This window comes from Scyliorhinus torazame, chromosome 9 (assembly GCF_047496885.1).
Source record: "Scyliorhinus torazame isolate Kashiwa2021f chromosome 9, sScyTor2.1, whole genome shotgun sequence".
In the NCBI taxonomy this organism is placed as follows: domain Eukaryota; kingdom Metazoa; phylum Chordata; class Chondrichthyes; order Carcharhiniformes; family Scyliorhinidae; genus Scyliorhinus; species Scyliorhinus torazame.
The window spans coordinates 47287407-47304969 of record NC_092715.1 but is presented as its reverse complement, the minus strand read 5'-3'; the positions used below and the strand labels follow the sequence as shown (position 1 = coordinate 47304969).

At 47.4% G+C, this 17563-nt stretch overlaps 1 protein-coding gene across 29 annotated transcripts in view; it reads right to left on the bottom strand.

Annotated features, from left to right (window-relative positions):
• Window positions 1-17563, bottom strand: part of LOC140429166 (teneurin-3) — a 3593949-nt gene that overhangs the window by 119185 nt on the left and 3457201 nt on the right. For all 29 annotated transcript variants that reach the window (XM_072515817.1, XM_072515806.1, XM_072515811.1 and 26 more), the window contains one exon: window positions 3560-3776. In XM_072515817.1, coding sequence (XP_072371918.1) covers window positions 3560-3776 — 217 coding nt within the window. The remainder of the gene's footprint in view (window positions 1-3559; window positions 3777-17563) is intronic.

Sequence of the window (17563 nt, the reverse complement as noted above, 5' to 3'; positions counted from 1 at the left end):
TTTCCCCCCACAAGTCCCGAAAGCTGTGCTTGTTAGGTGAATTGGACATTCTGAATTCTCTCTCAATGTACCCAATCAGGTGCCGGAGTATGGCGACTCGGGGATTTTCACAGTAACTTCATTGTGGTGTTTATGTAAGCCTACTTGTGACACTAATAAAGATTATTCTTATTGTTACATCCTGTATAAAACATGAGGGGCATGAACTGTGAGCTGGCTCCTGTAGTAGAGTAACTGCTCTGCACTCTTGTTCTGTTGCATTAAACATTTTTCCTTTGAATCAACCTGTTCAGATTGGTGTGGACTCCTTTCCGGACCTTATAATAGATTCCTTATTCTGGAATCCAGGTGCTGTTGGCTCTGATTTTGTTTCCCACTGTTCCTTGGTAGGGAAGTGTCTAACCTCATTCGGGCTCCTTTGTTCTGTCAGGGTGCAGAACATTTTTGAAAGTCAATGCATGTGGAAAAATAATGCTGTCTTCCAAAATGGCACAGCTGGGAATAGGCCCCTGCCATCTCAATTTGTTCTGTGTGCTACGATCATGTGTAATTAAATTTACGCATCTCTTGTAGCCAGCGTGTGGCCAAGAAAATACATGGCTCTCTCATCTCCTGCTCTAATTCCAACTGAAAGGGCACTGTCTCTAAATGTCCACAGTCACCATGAGTCGTCTGACTGGATTATCACAGGGTAACAGCAGGTAACATGGCCAAGATATAGGACTAGAGAAAAATAACTTCTTATTTTGTTCTCAGCCATCATGAATGGCGTGACCTGCCAATCACACTCAAGCGCCAACTCTCACAGAAGAGGTGACATGTGCTCCCCATTTTGAATTCATGAGATGTAAATGTGCCGTGTACATTCTCCCACACACAGACAATCACAGGGAGAAGCCCACTCAGATTCGAGTGGGGATCTTGCTAAAAGGTCTTTCCTAACATTGCAGTTACATGTTGATTTTATAGTGAGTCCCAGTTTAAATTAACCCTTCAAGCTAATTATATGTACACTGCTGCACTGATCATTGCTTTCATACCAGCTAGTAGGTACTATCATGTAGCTTGCTGATCACTCAATCTATTTTCAAATGTTGCCATGTTTTCCATTATCTGCTAAATCTCTTCCCTCCCTGCTCCAGATTTTCCCCAATGCTGCTTTTAGCCTTCGATTCTGATGAAGGACATAAAACAGCTTTATAGCCACTGACTCACTCTTTATTTCCCATTTTTATTTCAGAAGTTTTCTTTCAGTAAACTGATCACCCAGTTGATCACCCAGTTGCCCCTGTTTGCCAAGGAGTGATTTGTAAAACAAATCAGTGGTGCATTGAATATCCTTTGGTACACTTTGCGGTCAGCTGTGCGCTGCGACTCGGTAGGGGGTGGGGTGGGGGGCATAGCAGGCTGTAGAATGGGATAGTGGGTGGCAGGTATGGATGAACCACCATGACCAAACCAGGAAGTAACTGGTCTTCATTGTATGTGGTGAGACAATAAAAGCTGGAGTTGTTGGGCATGATTCTCCCAAAGGTGAACAAAGTCCCCTACTGAGCGTGTTTAACCACGTGTTTCCAGGTGCTCGCAGTGTCGAAAAACACATGGCCATTCCCAAGGTACCTCGCATCGTGTAAGGGACCTGAATGGGGATTGCCCGGCCCAGGCCGCACATAGCCCCGTTTTGTATGGGAGATCTCCGAGGCCCTCAGACGAATCTACGACCCCCCCCCCAAAAGCATTATGGGAGGGTGCCCAGCAACATCTCCCCCCAATACCCACACGAGCCACTCCCTGCCCCATTACACAGGCACAAAGAATGCCAGCTTGGCACCTTAGCAGTGCCAACATGGTATCCTGCCATTGCCCCTGCCAGTGCCACCTTGGCAGTGCCAGGCTGGCACTGTTAGGGTGCCCAGGTGGCACCAGCAGTGCCAGGGCACCACCCTGCCAAAAGGGCATACAGCTGGGGGCCTCTGATCCCTGGGAGACCACCACGAATGCAGTTCCATTTGGTCCTTATTTGTGGGGACCGGTGCTGAAGGGCACTCACCCAAGTTCTCCAAGGCGAAGGGGATGAATCCTAAAGCCTCAGGTACCTTGAGAACATGCACATTAGAGTAAGGCTAACTGCCTCGTTCTAATATGCAGATTTGCCAAAAACCGATCCCGCCCACAATGCATGGGATTTACAGTGCATCATCTTGCGAGATCACGTTGAATCCCGCGAGGTGCGGCGTGGCGCCTCGGATAGATCCTGGGAGCGGGATCTCCCTGCTTTCATTGGTCACGCTGCGCCACAGCGAACTGTTTTTCACGCACTGCCTGGCCATTGGATCGCGCCCCACTTCTTGACAGCAGAGATGGTTTGGGGGAGATTTAATAGAGGTGCTCCATCAATAGAAGTTTTATAGATCATTGAAACTGTTTGCCTTAGGTTTAAGCAGATATTAGCTAGTCATTGGAATATAATCCTGCTCATGTCCCTATTCCCAAGAATTTCCAAATAGATTTGCATTAAGGCAGAGTTTAAAGCCTTTGAGAGTAGGAAGAAAATTCAGACTTTGAAAGCAAATTAATGTATTTTGCCATTTTCACAGTTCTGACTTGCCATGGATGCTCCTATACTTTGGTTGCCATGTTTAGCTAAACAACAAAAGTGACAAAAATAATTCATTGACTGAAATACTTGAGACATCCTGGGAATATACAACGCCCTATATAAATGCAAATTTTTTTTCATTGTTGCCTCTGACTGCACCTTCTGTCAGATATATTCTGCTGAACAAACATAGTTTATTGATAACAAGGAACAAAGTTACAGAGGCCACCGACCTCACTATCCTGGAGTAGCACAGAACTGCTGCTCCAGCCTTTACATCTTTACGACATGGTTCTCCAATGCATTCTACCCAGGAGGGGACACCACCATCTGAGGTGATCACCCGCTCTGGGTCCCCATTGGTCCCCGGAGCTAGTGACCCTCCTCTGCCTGTGCAAACCTCTTCCCCAGAGAGCAGTGGATGCTGGGTCATTGAATTTATTCAAGGCTGCATTGAATGGATTTTGAGAGGGAAGAGAGACAAGGTTATGGGGCATTGACAGGGGAGTCGAGTTCAGACCATAACCATTGAATGGCGGTGCAGCTTCGAAGGGATCAATTGGCTACTCACTGCTCCCAAGTCCTTCCTAATCAGAGTACCATTGGGCTGTTTCAATGGCACTCTTAAATAGGGTGGTGCCCTGCCATCTGACATATCCTGGCCAATGCCTCTGATGTGCTTCCTGTCCACAGTGCATTCAGTGACAGGCTGGATCAGGTGCTGTGGGTTTGGATCAAAGCTTCGAACCAACGACCATCTGATACACAAGACAAAAGTGCTTACGCTCGCAGCTTTGCTACGGGAGCATTTTTATGTTTTTATGGCATAAAGCAATAATAGAAAATGCACTTGAAGGATGAAAAATAGTGTGGACAAACTCCATTATTACAAAATAGACAACATACTACATCAGTGTGTGCCTGGATTTATCTGCACCATTTCAGCATTGACGGACTAACCTCCTGTTGAAAGGGTATTCCCCAGGGAGGCTGTGACTGCTGTCCGTTCCAATCAGAAACTTGATACGATCGTAGAAGGGCCGGGCAGCTTGCTGAGAGGGAGGCTGTTGGCTTTGACCGATGATGTCCAATGGGTCGGGAGATCCACGGCAATAGGGCTGGTCCTGGCAGGAGCCATGGAGGCAGCAGTCCGGATCCATACAATCGATCAGACCATCTGCAAAATGGAAAAGCAGTCGAGTGAAAAATATCTTCCCGTTGTTCTTCAACTACAGGCGAAGAGCTTGAGCTGTCAGCTCTGTCTTAACTCGAGTTCAAATACAGCAACGCGGAGCTGCAAGCATAGTTATACAAACATCCATTTGTAGACAGCAACAAGGGCTGTCGCTAATGCACATTTAATAGTTCACAAGGAATTCCTTTGTTCGTCATTTGAACTCACTTTGATTTAACGCCTTGGTTCAATGAATGGAAATCATTGCTGACAATATTCACATTTGCACCCTAGCAAGGAGCCAGGCTGTATTTGTAAAGATTCTGACATGAGTTTTTTGCACAGGAAACAGGCCTCTCATTAACATCCCTGTGGGATAGAGTCAAGCATGTGGCAGAATATGAAGTCTTCCCGGAATATTAAAGTCTCTTGCTTTCAGATGTCAATCAATGTGGGGTTGAGGCGTATGTGGACAAAGGAGGGGGGGTAGAGGGCAGGGCAGTGCAGGGGCAGAAACTACATCTGTTGTCAATTATAGAAACACAAAAGCCAGAGAGATTTTCCTGTTGTATTTTCTGCCCAAAGGCAAGTCCATCCCACAGTGCCACCACCTCCATCACGGGTAGGGCAAGGAGGGAGTTCCCAAATGTACCGCAGCTAGAAAGGGCATTGAAACCAGTGCTGTTGGCACAAATCTGATCCACATTGGCCATCCAGCCAACCATCCCCCAAGGAATCAAAGTCACTGTGGCAACATACACTTTTACATGCATGTTGAAGCCTGGAACTATGGATAGTGATGGTAGAGGCTCCAAGAATTTTCTCCATTCTTACAATTGGCATATGTAGGCATAATTTGCAAGTTGACGCTTGACCTGCTTGGTCACATTATGACCTTGGGTCATCAATTCCTGAAGTGGGACTTGAACTCAGAGCTTCTGGATCAGAGGGAGGGACAGTATCCGCTGCACCATAAGACTTCACCCAGAGTGATTACAAAAGAAGAAATCACATTTTGCATTTACATCAACTCTTTTGCCAGATTGTCACCAATTTCAGTCCTCCAGTCTTCCCAGCAGCCATTGTTCATACTTCGAGATTGTGAGCATTATGTTTTTCGTTTTGCTTTGTTGAGCTGTGACTCACAGCCTTTGATTCAAGTGAGGCTGATGGTGCCTTTAGGTTTTTCTCCCCAAAAATTCAAAGTCTTTTGCACATGATGACAAATATTTGACTGGTGTACATACAAATACAATGGATGCCAATAAGAGATTCTAACCCGATTCAATGCTTCAGTTTAAATAACTTTCAGAAGATATGGAGGGAGCTGTGGTGCTTCATGAAATCTTTGTGATATTGCAATGGGAGCGGATATTTGCAGGGGTTCAGATTTGCAAACATCCATCTGTCTTACTTCCTTCATGACCTGAATGTCATGCTGGATGAGATTCCTTGCTTGGGAAATAATATTGGCGCCGATTTTGTGCCCGCATTAGCCATCAGCGAGGATGACGATGCAGACACGAAATAGTGTGGGAGGCGGGAAACGTGATCTCGCCAGCGAGAATCGCATTTCCTGATTTTCCCCATTCCTCACCAATTAAGTGACACGGTTCCCGCCCTTCACTTAAATACATGTGAATAAATTTGAATACTATTAAAATGCCTCTCTGCGATATGATCCCCTTCACAGAATATTGAAAACTCACCAATGTGACGTCACACTGGTGGGGTTCACAACAGCTCTGAGGACGGGAAACAGTCAAGAGGACCGGGGGTGCCAAGGTAAGTATAGCCACTGGAAGGAGAGGAACAGGCTCGGGCAGTGACCTGGCACAGGTTGGCAGTGCTGGGGTGGGCCTTCTGTGCAGCCCAATGGCCGGTGGGGGGAGTCCTGTTATGTGTGGTGGGTGGGAAGAGAATGCCAAGGCCTCTGAAGGCAAAGACTTGCAGTGAGGCACAGTGGGAATTGTAGGGGGTGGAGGTGAGCAGGCAGTGAGGGGGGATACCTGACACTGTAGGGGGGTGGAAGAGAGAGGGGGGGGGGGGAGGGCCGATGATACTGTCCCACTAGTTTGTTGGCCATGTGGTGGGAGGATACCCGAAGATTGTGCCGTGAAGTAGGGCCCCTGGTGATTGTGCCATGATTGGGGTGGGGGTGAGTGGGTGGGGGAAGTAGTCCCTGATGCCTTTGTGGTGGCATGGGGGGGGGGGGGGGGGTGGAAGGAATGACGCCTTGATCTTTGTGGAACTGGCCTTGCAGGTTCTATCAGACCCTGCCCTGCCAGATTGACAATGTAAACCATGCCCCCGATTTCTTTTTTGTCAGAAAATCTGGTCTGAAAACACTGCTGTGCATCTGGAGAGATGCACACCTGATTTCAGTGGACAATTCCACCCATTCGGCGAGGGGAGGAAAATAAATGAACATCGAGCTGATCACAGGTTTCGCCTGAGATGATTTGAAGTTGGAGCAGGAACATTTATCCCAGCCCTAAAACCTCCCTTCCATGAACTATTTTATGACTGAAGACTATTGCAGGAGTGGTGTGAGGGGGGGGGGGGGGGGAGGGGGGGGGGGGTGCAGAACTCCCAGCCCCATTGCTTCCATTTTACCTCGAACTGTGTGCTGAATATCATCTTGAATATCGTTGCGGTTATTAAGAAAGTTCCCCTGATTTTGGCATCCATCTTTCTTTTCCCAAAAAGAAATGTTAGCTGCAATTGCAGCACTGGGAGAGTTAAAGTTCTTTTGCAGCTTGACTGCTCCACAGTCCTCTCCCTCAGGAAATACAGGAGAGAAGGAGAGAAAGAAGCACATTCAAATTTTGTCATTCATCTTTGTTAGTTTATGTAAAGCAAATGTACATCTGGCACGTAGTCTGCAGGTCATAAAACAGCAAGAGATTGACACCCACAGAACTAATCAGCTGGAAATGCATTTTTACAAGCTGCTCTAAAAACATCAATCAGAAACAAGAATCTCATTTTCCGTGACTGGGAAGGAGCCTGAAGTGCTTGGTTATTTTTCGATGGAGTTTATCAACTACTTGCCTGAGTGAGTGACGGATGACCGTGGAACTCTTTTCCCATGACTTGAGAAGTTATTCTTCATTACTTGATACCCTCATACAGCCAGCATTATTTATTGTCACTTACTTGATTCCATCACTGTTTATTGGAAAGACTGGCCGCTACTGCATAACATGGCAATGGCAGGCTTGGGATCTCTCATTTACTGCAAATTGACAGGGTTCCAACTGACCCTGCAACCTGGCCACAACCAACAAAACACCGTCTGCGCTCAAGCATGTCACCCCATGATACGGATCTGCACAACAGCACCTACCGAAATACTGCTTCACAGCGTGTACAATTGTTAGCGTTCAATTTTCTTTCCTGTCCGCAGGATTTCAGCATTTCTGGCAAGGCAGACAGTTGTTGCCCATCCCTAACTGCCCTCGAGAAGGTCATGTGCGCTGCCTTCTTGTACCACTGCAGTCCATGCAGTGTACACACAGTGCTATTAGGAACAGAGTTCCAAGATTTTGACCCAATGATAAAGAAGAATCTGCCATATAGTTCTATGTTAGGATGATGAGTAACTTGGAGGGGAATGTGCAGGTAATGGTGCTCCCAAGGTCTGGTGCCCTTGGTCTTCTGGGTGGTAGTGGTCATAGGTTTGGAAGGTGCTATCAAGGGGCCTTGGTGAATTGCTGCAATGCATCTTGTGGACGGTGCACACAGCTGCCACTGTGCCTCGCTGGTGGAAAAAGTGAATGTTAAGGTGGTAGGTAGGGTGGCGATCATGTGGGCTGCTTTGTCTTGGATGGTGTTGCTTTCATTGAGTGTTATTGGAGCTGCATTCATCCAGGCAAGTGGAAAGTATTCCACCACACTTCTGAGTTATATCCTGTAGATGATGGACAGACTTTGGGAGTCAGAAGGTCAGCTACTTACTGCAGAATTCTCAACTCTTACCTGCTCTTGTAACCACTGTATTTATATGGCCGGTGTAGTAAACTTTTGGATCAATGGTAACTTCCAGATGTTAATGGCGAGGAATTACCGATAGTAATGCCATTGAATGTCAGGCGAAATAGTTAGATTCTTTGGAGATGGTCATTGCCTGGCACTTACGTGGCACAAAGTGGGCCTAACGGTAACACAGTGGTTAGCACAGCGCCAGGGACCCAGGTTCGATTCCCGACTTGGGTCACTATCTGTGCGTAGTCTGCACGTTCTCCCCGTGTCTGTGTGGGTTTCGTCCGGGTGCTCCGGTTTCCTCCCACAAGTCCTAAAAGACGTGCTTGTTAGGTGAATTGGACATTCTGAATTCTCCCTCAGTGTGCCCGAACAGACGCCGGAGTGTGGCGACTAGGGGTTTTTCACACTAACTTCATTGCGGTGTTAACGTAAGCCTACTTGTGGCAATAATAAAGATTATTATTATGTCACTCGCCACTTATCAAGCCATGCCTGAATGTAGTCTAACTTTTGCTGCATGTGGACAAGGACTACTTTATTATCTGAGAAATTGGAATTTCTACTGAGCATTGTGTAATCAGGAGTGAACATCCCCACTTTGATCTTATCATGGAGGAGCAGCTGAAGATGGTTGGGCCTGCGACAATCCCTGGTAGAACTCCTGCACTGGCGCCCTGGGACTGAGATGATAGGCCTCTAACAACCAAAATCATCTGCTTTTGTGCAAAGTATGACTCTACTGACTTCAATTTTGTCAGGGTTCCTGATGCCACATTTGGTCAAATGCTGCATTGATGTCAAGGTCACTCTCATCTTCTCTCTGGAATTCAATTATTTTGTCCGTGTTTAGGTCACGGCCATAATGAAGCTTGGAACGGAGTGGTCCTGGCTGAACCCAAATTGAGCATGAGTGAGCAGATTATTTCTCAGTAAGCGCTACCTGATAACACTGTCAAAGACACAATCCATCGCTTTGCTAATGATCAAGAGGAGGCTGATGGGGGTAGTAATCGACCAGGTTAGATTTATCCTGCTTTTTAGAGACAGGGAATACAAGAACAAAGAAAAATTACAGCACAGGAACAGGCCCTTCGGCCCTCCAAGCCTGCGCCGATCCAGATCCTCTATCTAAAACTGTCGCCTATTTTCTAAGGATCTGTATCCCTCTGCTCCCTGCCCATTCATGTATTTGTCTAGATACCTCTTAAATGACACTATCGTGCCTGCCTCTACCACCTCCGCCGGCAATGCGTTCCAGCACCCACCACCCTCTGCGTAAAGAACTTTCCACGCATATCACCCTTAAACTTTTCCCCTCTCACCTTGAACTCGTGACCCCTAGTAATTGAGTCCCCCACTCTGGGAAAAAGCTTCTTGCTATCCACCCTGTCTATACCTCTCATGATTATGTAGACCTCAATGAGGTCCCCCCTCAACCTCCATCTCTCTAATGAAAATAATCCTAATCTACTCAAAATCTCTTCATAGCTAGCGCCCTCCACACCAGGCAACATCCTGATGAACCTCCTCTGTACCTTCTCCAAAGCATCCACATCCTTTTGGTAATGTGGCGACCAGAACTGTACGCAGTATTCCAAATGTGGCCGAACCAAAGTCTTATACAACGGTAACATGACCTGCCAACTCTTGTACTCAATACCCCTTCTGATGAAGGAAAGCATGCCGTATGCCTTCTTGACCACTCTATCGAACTGCGCAGCCACCTTCAGGGTACAATGGACCTGAACACTCAGATCTCTCTGTGCATCAATTTTCCCCAGGGCTTTTTCATTTACCGTATAGTTCACTCTTGAATTGGATCTTCCAAAATGCATCACCTCGCATTTGCCCGGATTGAACTCCATCTGCCATTTCTCCGCCCAACTCTCTAATCTATCTATATTCTGCTGTATTCTCTGACAGTCCCCTTCACTATCTGCTACTCCACCAATCTTAGTATCATCTGCAAACTTGCTAATCAGACCACCTATACCTTCCTCCAGATCATTTATGTATATCACAAACAGTGGTCCAAGCATGGATCCCTCTGGAACACCACTGGTCACAGGTCTCCATTTGGAGAAACTCCCTTCCACTACAACTCTCTGTCTCCTGTTGCCCAGCTAGTTCTTTATCCATCTAGCTAGTACACCCTGGACCCGATGAGACTTCACTTTCTCCATCAGTCTACCATGGGGAACCTTATCAAATGCTTTACTGAAGTCCATGTATATGACATCTACAGCCCTCCCTCATCAATCAACTTCCTCAAAGAATTCTATTAAGTTGGTAAGACATGACCTTCCCTGCACAAAACCATGTTGCCTATCACTGATAAGCTCATTTTCTTCCAAATGGGAATAGATCCTATCCCTCAGTATCTTCTCCAGCAGTTCCCCTGCCACTGACGTCAGGCTCACCAGTCTATAATTATCTGGATTATACCTGCTACCCTTCTTAAACAAAGGGACAACATTAACAATTCTCCAGTCCTTCGGTACCTCACCCGTGTTCAAGGATGCTGCAAAGATATCTGTTAAGGCCCCAGCTATTTTCTCTCTCACTTCCCTCAGTAACCTGGGATAGATCCCATCCGGACCTGGGGACTTGTCCACCTTAATGCCTTTTAGAATACCCAACACATCCTCCCTCCTTATGCCAACTTGACCTAGAGTAATCAAACATCTATCCCTAACCTCAACATCCGTCATGTCCCTCTCCTCGGTGAATACCGATGCAAAGTACTCGTTAAGAATCTCACCCATTTTCTCTGACTCCACGCATAACTTTCCTCCTTTGTCCTTGAGTGGGCCAACCCTTTCTCTAGTTACCATCTTGCTCCTTGTATATGAATAAAAGGCTTTGCGATTTTCCTTAACCCTGTTTGCTCAAGATATTTCATGACCCCTTTTAGCCCTCTTGATTCCTCGTTTCAGATTGGTCCGACATTCCCGATATTCTTCCAAAGCTTCGTCTTTCTTCAGTCGCCTAGACCTTATGTATGCTTCCTTTTTCCTCTTAGCTAGTCTCACAATTTCACCTGTCATCCATGGTTCCCTAATCTTGCCATTTCTATCCCTCATTTTCACAGGGACATGTCTGTCCTGCACTTTAATCAACCTCTCTTTAAAAGCCTCCCACATATCAAATGTGGATTTACCTTCAAACAGCTGCTCCCAATCCACAGCTCTTGCCAAATTTTGTTATACTTGGCCTTCCCCCAATTTAGCACTCTTCCTTTAGGACCACTCTCGGCTTTGTCCATGAGTATTCTAAAACTTACGGAATACCTCAACAATTTTCCACTTTGTCAGATAGATGTCCATGTTGCAGCTGTACTGGCGGGAGGTGCTGGTAGTTCTGGAGCACAAGTCTTCAGATCCAAAAGTGGAATAATAACAATAATCTTTATTGTCACAAGTAGGCTTACATTAACACTGCAATGAAGTTACTGTGAAAGTCTCCCTGTCGCCACATTCCAGCGCCTGTTCGGGTACACGGAGGGATAATTCAGAAAGTCCAATTCACCTAACAGTACGTCTTTCAGGACTTGTGGGAGGAAACCGGAGCACCCGGAGGAAACCCACGCAGTCACAGGGAGAACGTGCAGACTCCGCGCAGACAGTGACCCAAGCTGGGAATCGAACCTGGGACCCTGGAGCTGTGAAGCAACTGTCCTGACCCAAGGTAACTATACATGGTTTAGGGTTCCCTGCCCCCTTTAACAGGGGACCTCATATTCAGCGAGGCTCATGGGGAGTTTAATCATTGCCATCTCGTAAGTTGTGTGCGGGTTATGACACCATCAGTACACATGAACGGAGCATTTGCACCATAAGCTCTGGCCACACGCAATCCAGCTCATAATTATATCACTAAGACTTCATTTTGGATCTTTAAGAAGACAGCCTCTTGTTTCAGTCAGGCATTTTGGGAGACCAGTGGTTGCAATGGGCTGATTGTTGACGTTGGATTGGCATTAATGCTAAGAAACCCCTTTTAGTCCTGTAGGTCCCAAAGCTTATTTTCCCCAAGTGAAAACTAGTGCCAGTGAGTGGGCTGTCATGATATCCATATTTACATATCATGGTGCAATCACACACACACTGATGGACAGGTCGACGGACCAATCAACACACATGCAACATCACAGCCAATCACCAGTGAGAGCACACGCACTATAAAACAGGGAACACCACAGTTCCCGCTCATTCCAGCAGGAGATAGCTCAGAGCACAGAGCTCACAGCGTGCCACTCAGACATACACCATGTGCTGAGTGCCTCTCTAAGATAGTGCTAAGGCTGGGTCCACAGGTTAACTGGTGAAGTACGAACCACAGCCAGAAGTTAACAGTTGTTATTATTCAGAACAATAAAACAGAATTGTACCATCTGCAATTGTGTTGGTTCGTTTGTATATCGGAACACCCAACACGACATGGGCATTACTGAGTCAGTCTACACAGACCTAATTCAGTTCCCCATTTTAAAGCTCTATGTTTACACTTTGTGTAACACTTTAATTTCACGGTGTCATTTCGAAGGAAGTTGCAAAAAATATGGTCATTTAGGAAGCACAAGAGTCAAAGAGACACACTGATCAAGGACAGGGGAGCGGCAAAACGGAGGCAGTACAGCACCACTGCTGGCGGGAGGGTATAATTACTTCACAACCAATTTGCATGTGCAGTTTCCAGTGAATGTAGACATGGAATATCACAGAATTAGAAACATTTATAATAGTAAAAGCTGACACAGGGTGTGGACGCACGTGTTGGACTTTTAAAAACTATAATCACAGATGTTTATCTGGAAGGTAATAAGCAAAAGATGATGAAATAAAAAATGTTACACCTGCAAAAATGGGAATGGTTTTCACTTGAACTTCTGGATTTTTATTTATACAACTGAAATAAACTAAATAACTTTGTCACTAATATTGCCCACATTACAATATTGCACTAAATGCAATTGTGATGTAGGCATTATTGGACTGCATTGAAAAAAATATCATGAGAAGAAAGATATGCCTTTCATGGTCTCAAGACATCCCAAAGTGCTTTACAATCCAATTACGTTATCTTGCAGGCCTTCTGACATAGAAACAAGAATGCTACATCTGCACCACAGTAAACAAGTAGATGTTATTATTACTGGCAGAAGACAACCCAAATAGAGCACATGAAGAGTACATCTGGCAACCTTGAAATGTGCTGGCATATTCTAAAGAGACTAAAAATAAGAAATAACTGTTAAGTGTCATTGGCAAGCCCAGCAGTGGTCGAGAAGTTGAGCTGAGTTGGAATTGACTGGAGGGAACAAGTGCATCTGCTGTCACTCTGTTGTCACATTCTAAGTAAATTGACATGATGTTACTTGACTCTTACTGGGTTTGGATGCATTTTTATTCAAGACCATATCTTGTATACTATTTATATATGCAACATTCTTTATTTTCGCAAGCCATTCTATTTTATCTTCGTCGTCCCCTACACTGGCACAGTGGCTAGCACTGTAACCTCACAGCACCAGGGACCCGGGTTCGATTCTGACCTTGGGTGACTCTCTGTGCGGAGTCTGCACGTTCTCTTCGTGTCTGCGTGGGTTTCCTCCGGGTGCTCCGGTTTGGATTTTGTTTATTGTCACGTGTACCGAGGTACAATGAAAAGTATTTTTCTGCGAGTAGCTCAACAGATCATTAAGTACATGAAAAAAAAAGTTAATAAAAAGAAAATACATAATAGGGCAACACAAGGTACATAATGTAACTACATAACACCGGCATCGAGAGGGCAGCACGGTGGCACAGTGGTTAGCATTGCTGCCTACGGCGCTGAGGACCCGGGTTCGAATCCCGGCTCTGGGTCACTGTCCGTGAGGAGTTTGCACATTCTCCCGTGTCTGTGTGGGCTTCGCCCCCACAACACAAAAGATGTGCAGGACAGGTGGATTGGCCAAGCTAAATTGCCCTTTAATGAGGTCAGTCCATAAGAGGGTTGTTTAGGAGTCCGGTAACAGCGGGGAAGAAGCTGTTTTTGAGTCTGTTCGTGCGTGTTCTCAGACTTTTGTATCTCCTGCCTGATGGAAGAAGTTGGATGAGTGAGTAAGCCAGGTGGGTGGGGTCTTTGATTATGCTGCCCGTTTTCCCCAGGCAGCATAATCAAAGACCCCACCCACCTGGCTTACTCATTCTTCCAACTTCTTACACCAGGGAGGTGTAGATGGAGTCAATGGATGGGAGGCAGGTTCGTGTGGTGGACTGGGCTGTGTTCACGACTCTCTGAAGTTTCTTGCGGTCTTGGGCTGAGCCGTTGCAATTACAGGCTATGATGCAGCCAGATAGGATGCTGTGCAGGTTAGGTGGATTGACCATGCTAAAATTGCCCTTTAGTGCCAAGAGATGTGCAGGATAGATAGTTGTAATACTTCTCGAATAAATGCGTCCCATATTCAATTTGTTTTCCATATAAAAACAGAAAATACTGGGAATACTCATCAGGTCAATATCATTTGCGGAGGGAAAAAAAAAAGTTCACATTTCAGTTGATGACTTTTCATCAGATATTTCCAGCATTTTCTGTATTTCCAATGAGAACAGAGAGAAGTGAATGGGTGGTACAGTGAGTTTGTTATCCCAGGGTTCTGGTTTAAACCAAGCCAGACTGCTGGGAAGCGCTGTTCTAAGTGAAATGAGTCTTATGCAGGGAAGCTGGAAGGATTGTTGATATGGAAAGATCTAAAGTTACAGTGGCAGGAGAGGATGCCCCCCTGGTATTGGGAAAAAGGCACGCTTATAAGAATTGTACAGCCAACTTTATTTTCTACACTGAACCTGGCATCAATCTATACCTGGGGCGTCATTCTCCGACCCCCCGCCGGGTTGGAAAATCGCCGGGGACTGCTGTGAATCCCGCCCCCGCCGGTTGCCGAAGTCTCCGGTTCCGGATATTCGGCGGGGGCGGGAATCGGGCAGCGCCGGTTGGCGGGCCCCCCCGCTGGATTCTCCGGCCCGGATGGGCCGAAGTCCCGCCGATAAATTGCCTGTCCCGCCGGCGTGGATTAAACCACCTTTTGAACAGCGGGACAAGGCGGCGTGGGTGGGCTCCGGGGTCCTGGGGGGGGGGGGGGGGGGGGGCGCGGGGCGATCTGACCCCGGGGGGTGCCCCCACGGTGGTCTGGCCCGCGATCGGGGCCCACCGATCCGCGGGCGGGCCTGTGCCGTGGGGGCACTCTTTCCCTTCCGCCTCCACCACGGTCTCCACCATGGCGGAGGCGGAAGAGACTCCCTCCACTGCGCATGCGCGGGAAACTTTCAGCGGCCGCTGACGCTCCTGCGCATGCGCCGCCCCGACATGTCATTTCCGCGCCAGCTGGCGGGGCAACAAAGGCCGTTTCCGCCAGCTGGCGGGGCGGAAATTCCTCCGGCGTCGGCCTAGCCCCTCAATGTTGGGGCTCGGCCCCCAAAGATGCCCGTCTGATTGGCGCCGTTTTGGGCGCCAGTCGGTGGACATCGCGCCGTTTCGGGAGAATTTCGCCCCAGATCTGGAAGTGCTCAAAAGAGGGCAGTGGGCGACAAAAGCAGAAAAGTGTTCCAATCACGGCCACAGATACCTTCTCACTTGGTGAAGTAACAATGTAGAGCAAGAAGGGGAAGGTCTTGGCAAAAGACTACAACAAAAATTACAAGTGCCATTTATAGTTTGTTAAGCTATTTGCTCCTTTCTTCCTTATTACGACATACAAGGGGTGAAAGCAGGGTTACCTGAAGAGCTTACCCAGTCTGGAAACCTGTGCAGCAGCACAGCAACCTTGACTTAACTGTGAAAGTGCTTTCAATATAAATGCTTAAGCGCAAAATCAATACCGGTGTTCTGTTTAGAATTAGTCGTAAAATAAATTTGGAGGGCAATGGAGGGCGGGGAGTGGACTAATTGGATAGATGCTTCAAATGGCCATCACAGGCATGAAAAGGCAGAATGGCCCCGCTCCGTGCTGTATGATTCTATATCCCTTTGTTCGGATGTCCCACATCACAGATAATGAACTTCGTAGTTTACCCTGATCAGAAAGCATCCTTTGTGTTTGGCATCCTGTGGATATTTGCCAGCCTGACACAATCATATAAGATAAATAATTGAGATGCCTAGTTTCAGGTGGAACTTCAAAAGTTTTCGGAAATATAAGCCAGATACAGTGCGTTGTGTCAGCAAGGGGAAAAAGGAAGCTTTGTTGCATCTTTCTGCTTTTGTTACCGATGTTAGCTGTGAGAACACACACACAAACACACACACACAAACACACAGTTATGGCCTGGGAGAAACAATCCCCCTCCCCGGAACATGGAGGCCCCCTGCCCCTCCCCCCCCCTCCCCGGACATGACTGCACCCTTCCCCTTCCTTCCCCTCCCACCTGAAGCATGGCGACATCCTTCCCCCACCCACCCCTCCCCCACCCCTCCCGAGCATGGCGTCATCCCCCCCCCCCCCCCCCCCCCCAAGCATGGCAGCATCCTTCCTCCAGCCCCTCCTCCTTCCCACCCCCTCCTCCCCCCGCGGGCATGGCGGCACCCTTCCCCAAAACCCCCTCCCCCCGCCAGCACCAGCTGTGGACGCCGCAATATGCTGCCTCCGAGAACGCCGGCCGCTCACCTCCTCACTCCGCATCGCCAGCCAGCACGACTGGCTGACAAATTTATTGAGCAGGGGTGAACGGCGACGGCGTGACCCCGTCGGAACTTCGGCCCACTCGAGCCGCTGAATAGCGGGGGGCCCGGAGAATCGCCATACTTAGCACCTCGGGCGATTCTCCGGCAGGCGCGGTGGCGATCTCGATGATGCCGTTCTCACCGGTTGGGAGAATGGCAGGACGGCGTCGCGCGAAAAATCGGCGTGTACGGCAATTCTCCCAAACAGCACGACATGGGAGAATCCCGCCCCTCATTTCAGGCCTTCCTTTTAACACTGAATCGTGGAGGCTTTTTGCTTTATGGACTAAGAAGGAATCGTTCTGGTATTTTCTGTAAATAGCCATCACACAACAGTGACTCCATTTCAAAAAAAGAACTTCATTAGTTGTAAAGCACTTTGGGACACACTGAGGGCACAATGTAAGGCTGTACGTCTTGACATCGGCTGTTTTCCTATGTTACTGTTTAGTTTTAGGTCAATAATGTTTTCTTGGTTTGTTCTGTTCCGGGGTTCTCAGGAGTCAGTGAGATTACAGGCAAGTGGCAAGAGGAAATGCAGTTACAAAAGGTGGTGACCCTGGGCTCACCAGACATACTCAGATATTGGACAGACAAAGCTTTAAGAGTGCTGGTATGGGTCGCAGGTTATAGAACAAAGGTACTGTTGAAGGTTTTTCACAAAATAGTGAAGGAAACACAGGTGGAAAATTGGAAATCCATCACGATATTACAGAAAGGTGTCTGTCGGGTAATCTTAGGAAACTGTGGCAGGAATACAAAGAGATGATGCTGAGTCAGTTGCAGTGAGTCATCACTGACGCAAACGCACTTTTTAAAAAAGGGGGGCAATTTAGTGTAGCCAATCTAAGTACCCTGCACATCTCTGGATTGTGGGGGTGAGACCCACGCAAACACGGGGAGAATGTGCAAACTCCACACGAGCAGTGACCCGGGGCTGGGATGGAAGCTGGGTCCTCGGGGCATTGAGGCAGCAATGCGAACCACTGTGCCACCGTGCTGCCCAGGTTCCACTCAAGCACAACACCAACCTTACTAATGGTGGATCGGGTTTAGAAATGGTAAACATACTACAATGTTTTTTTAAAGCCTACTTA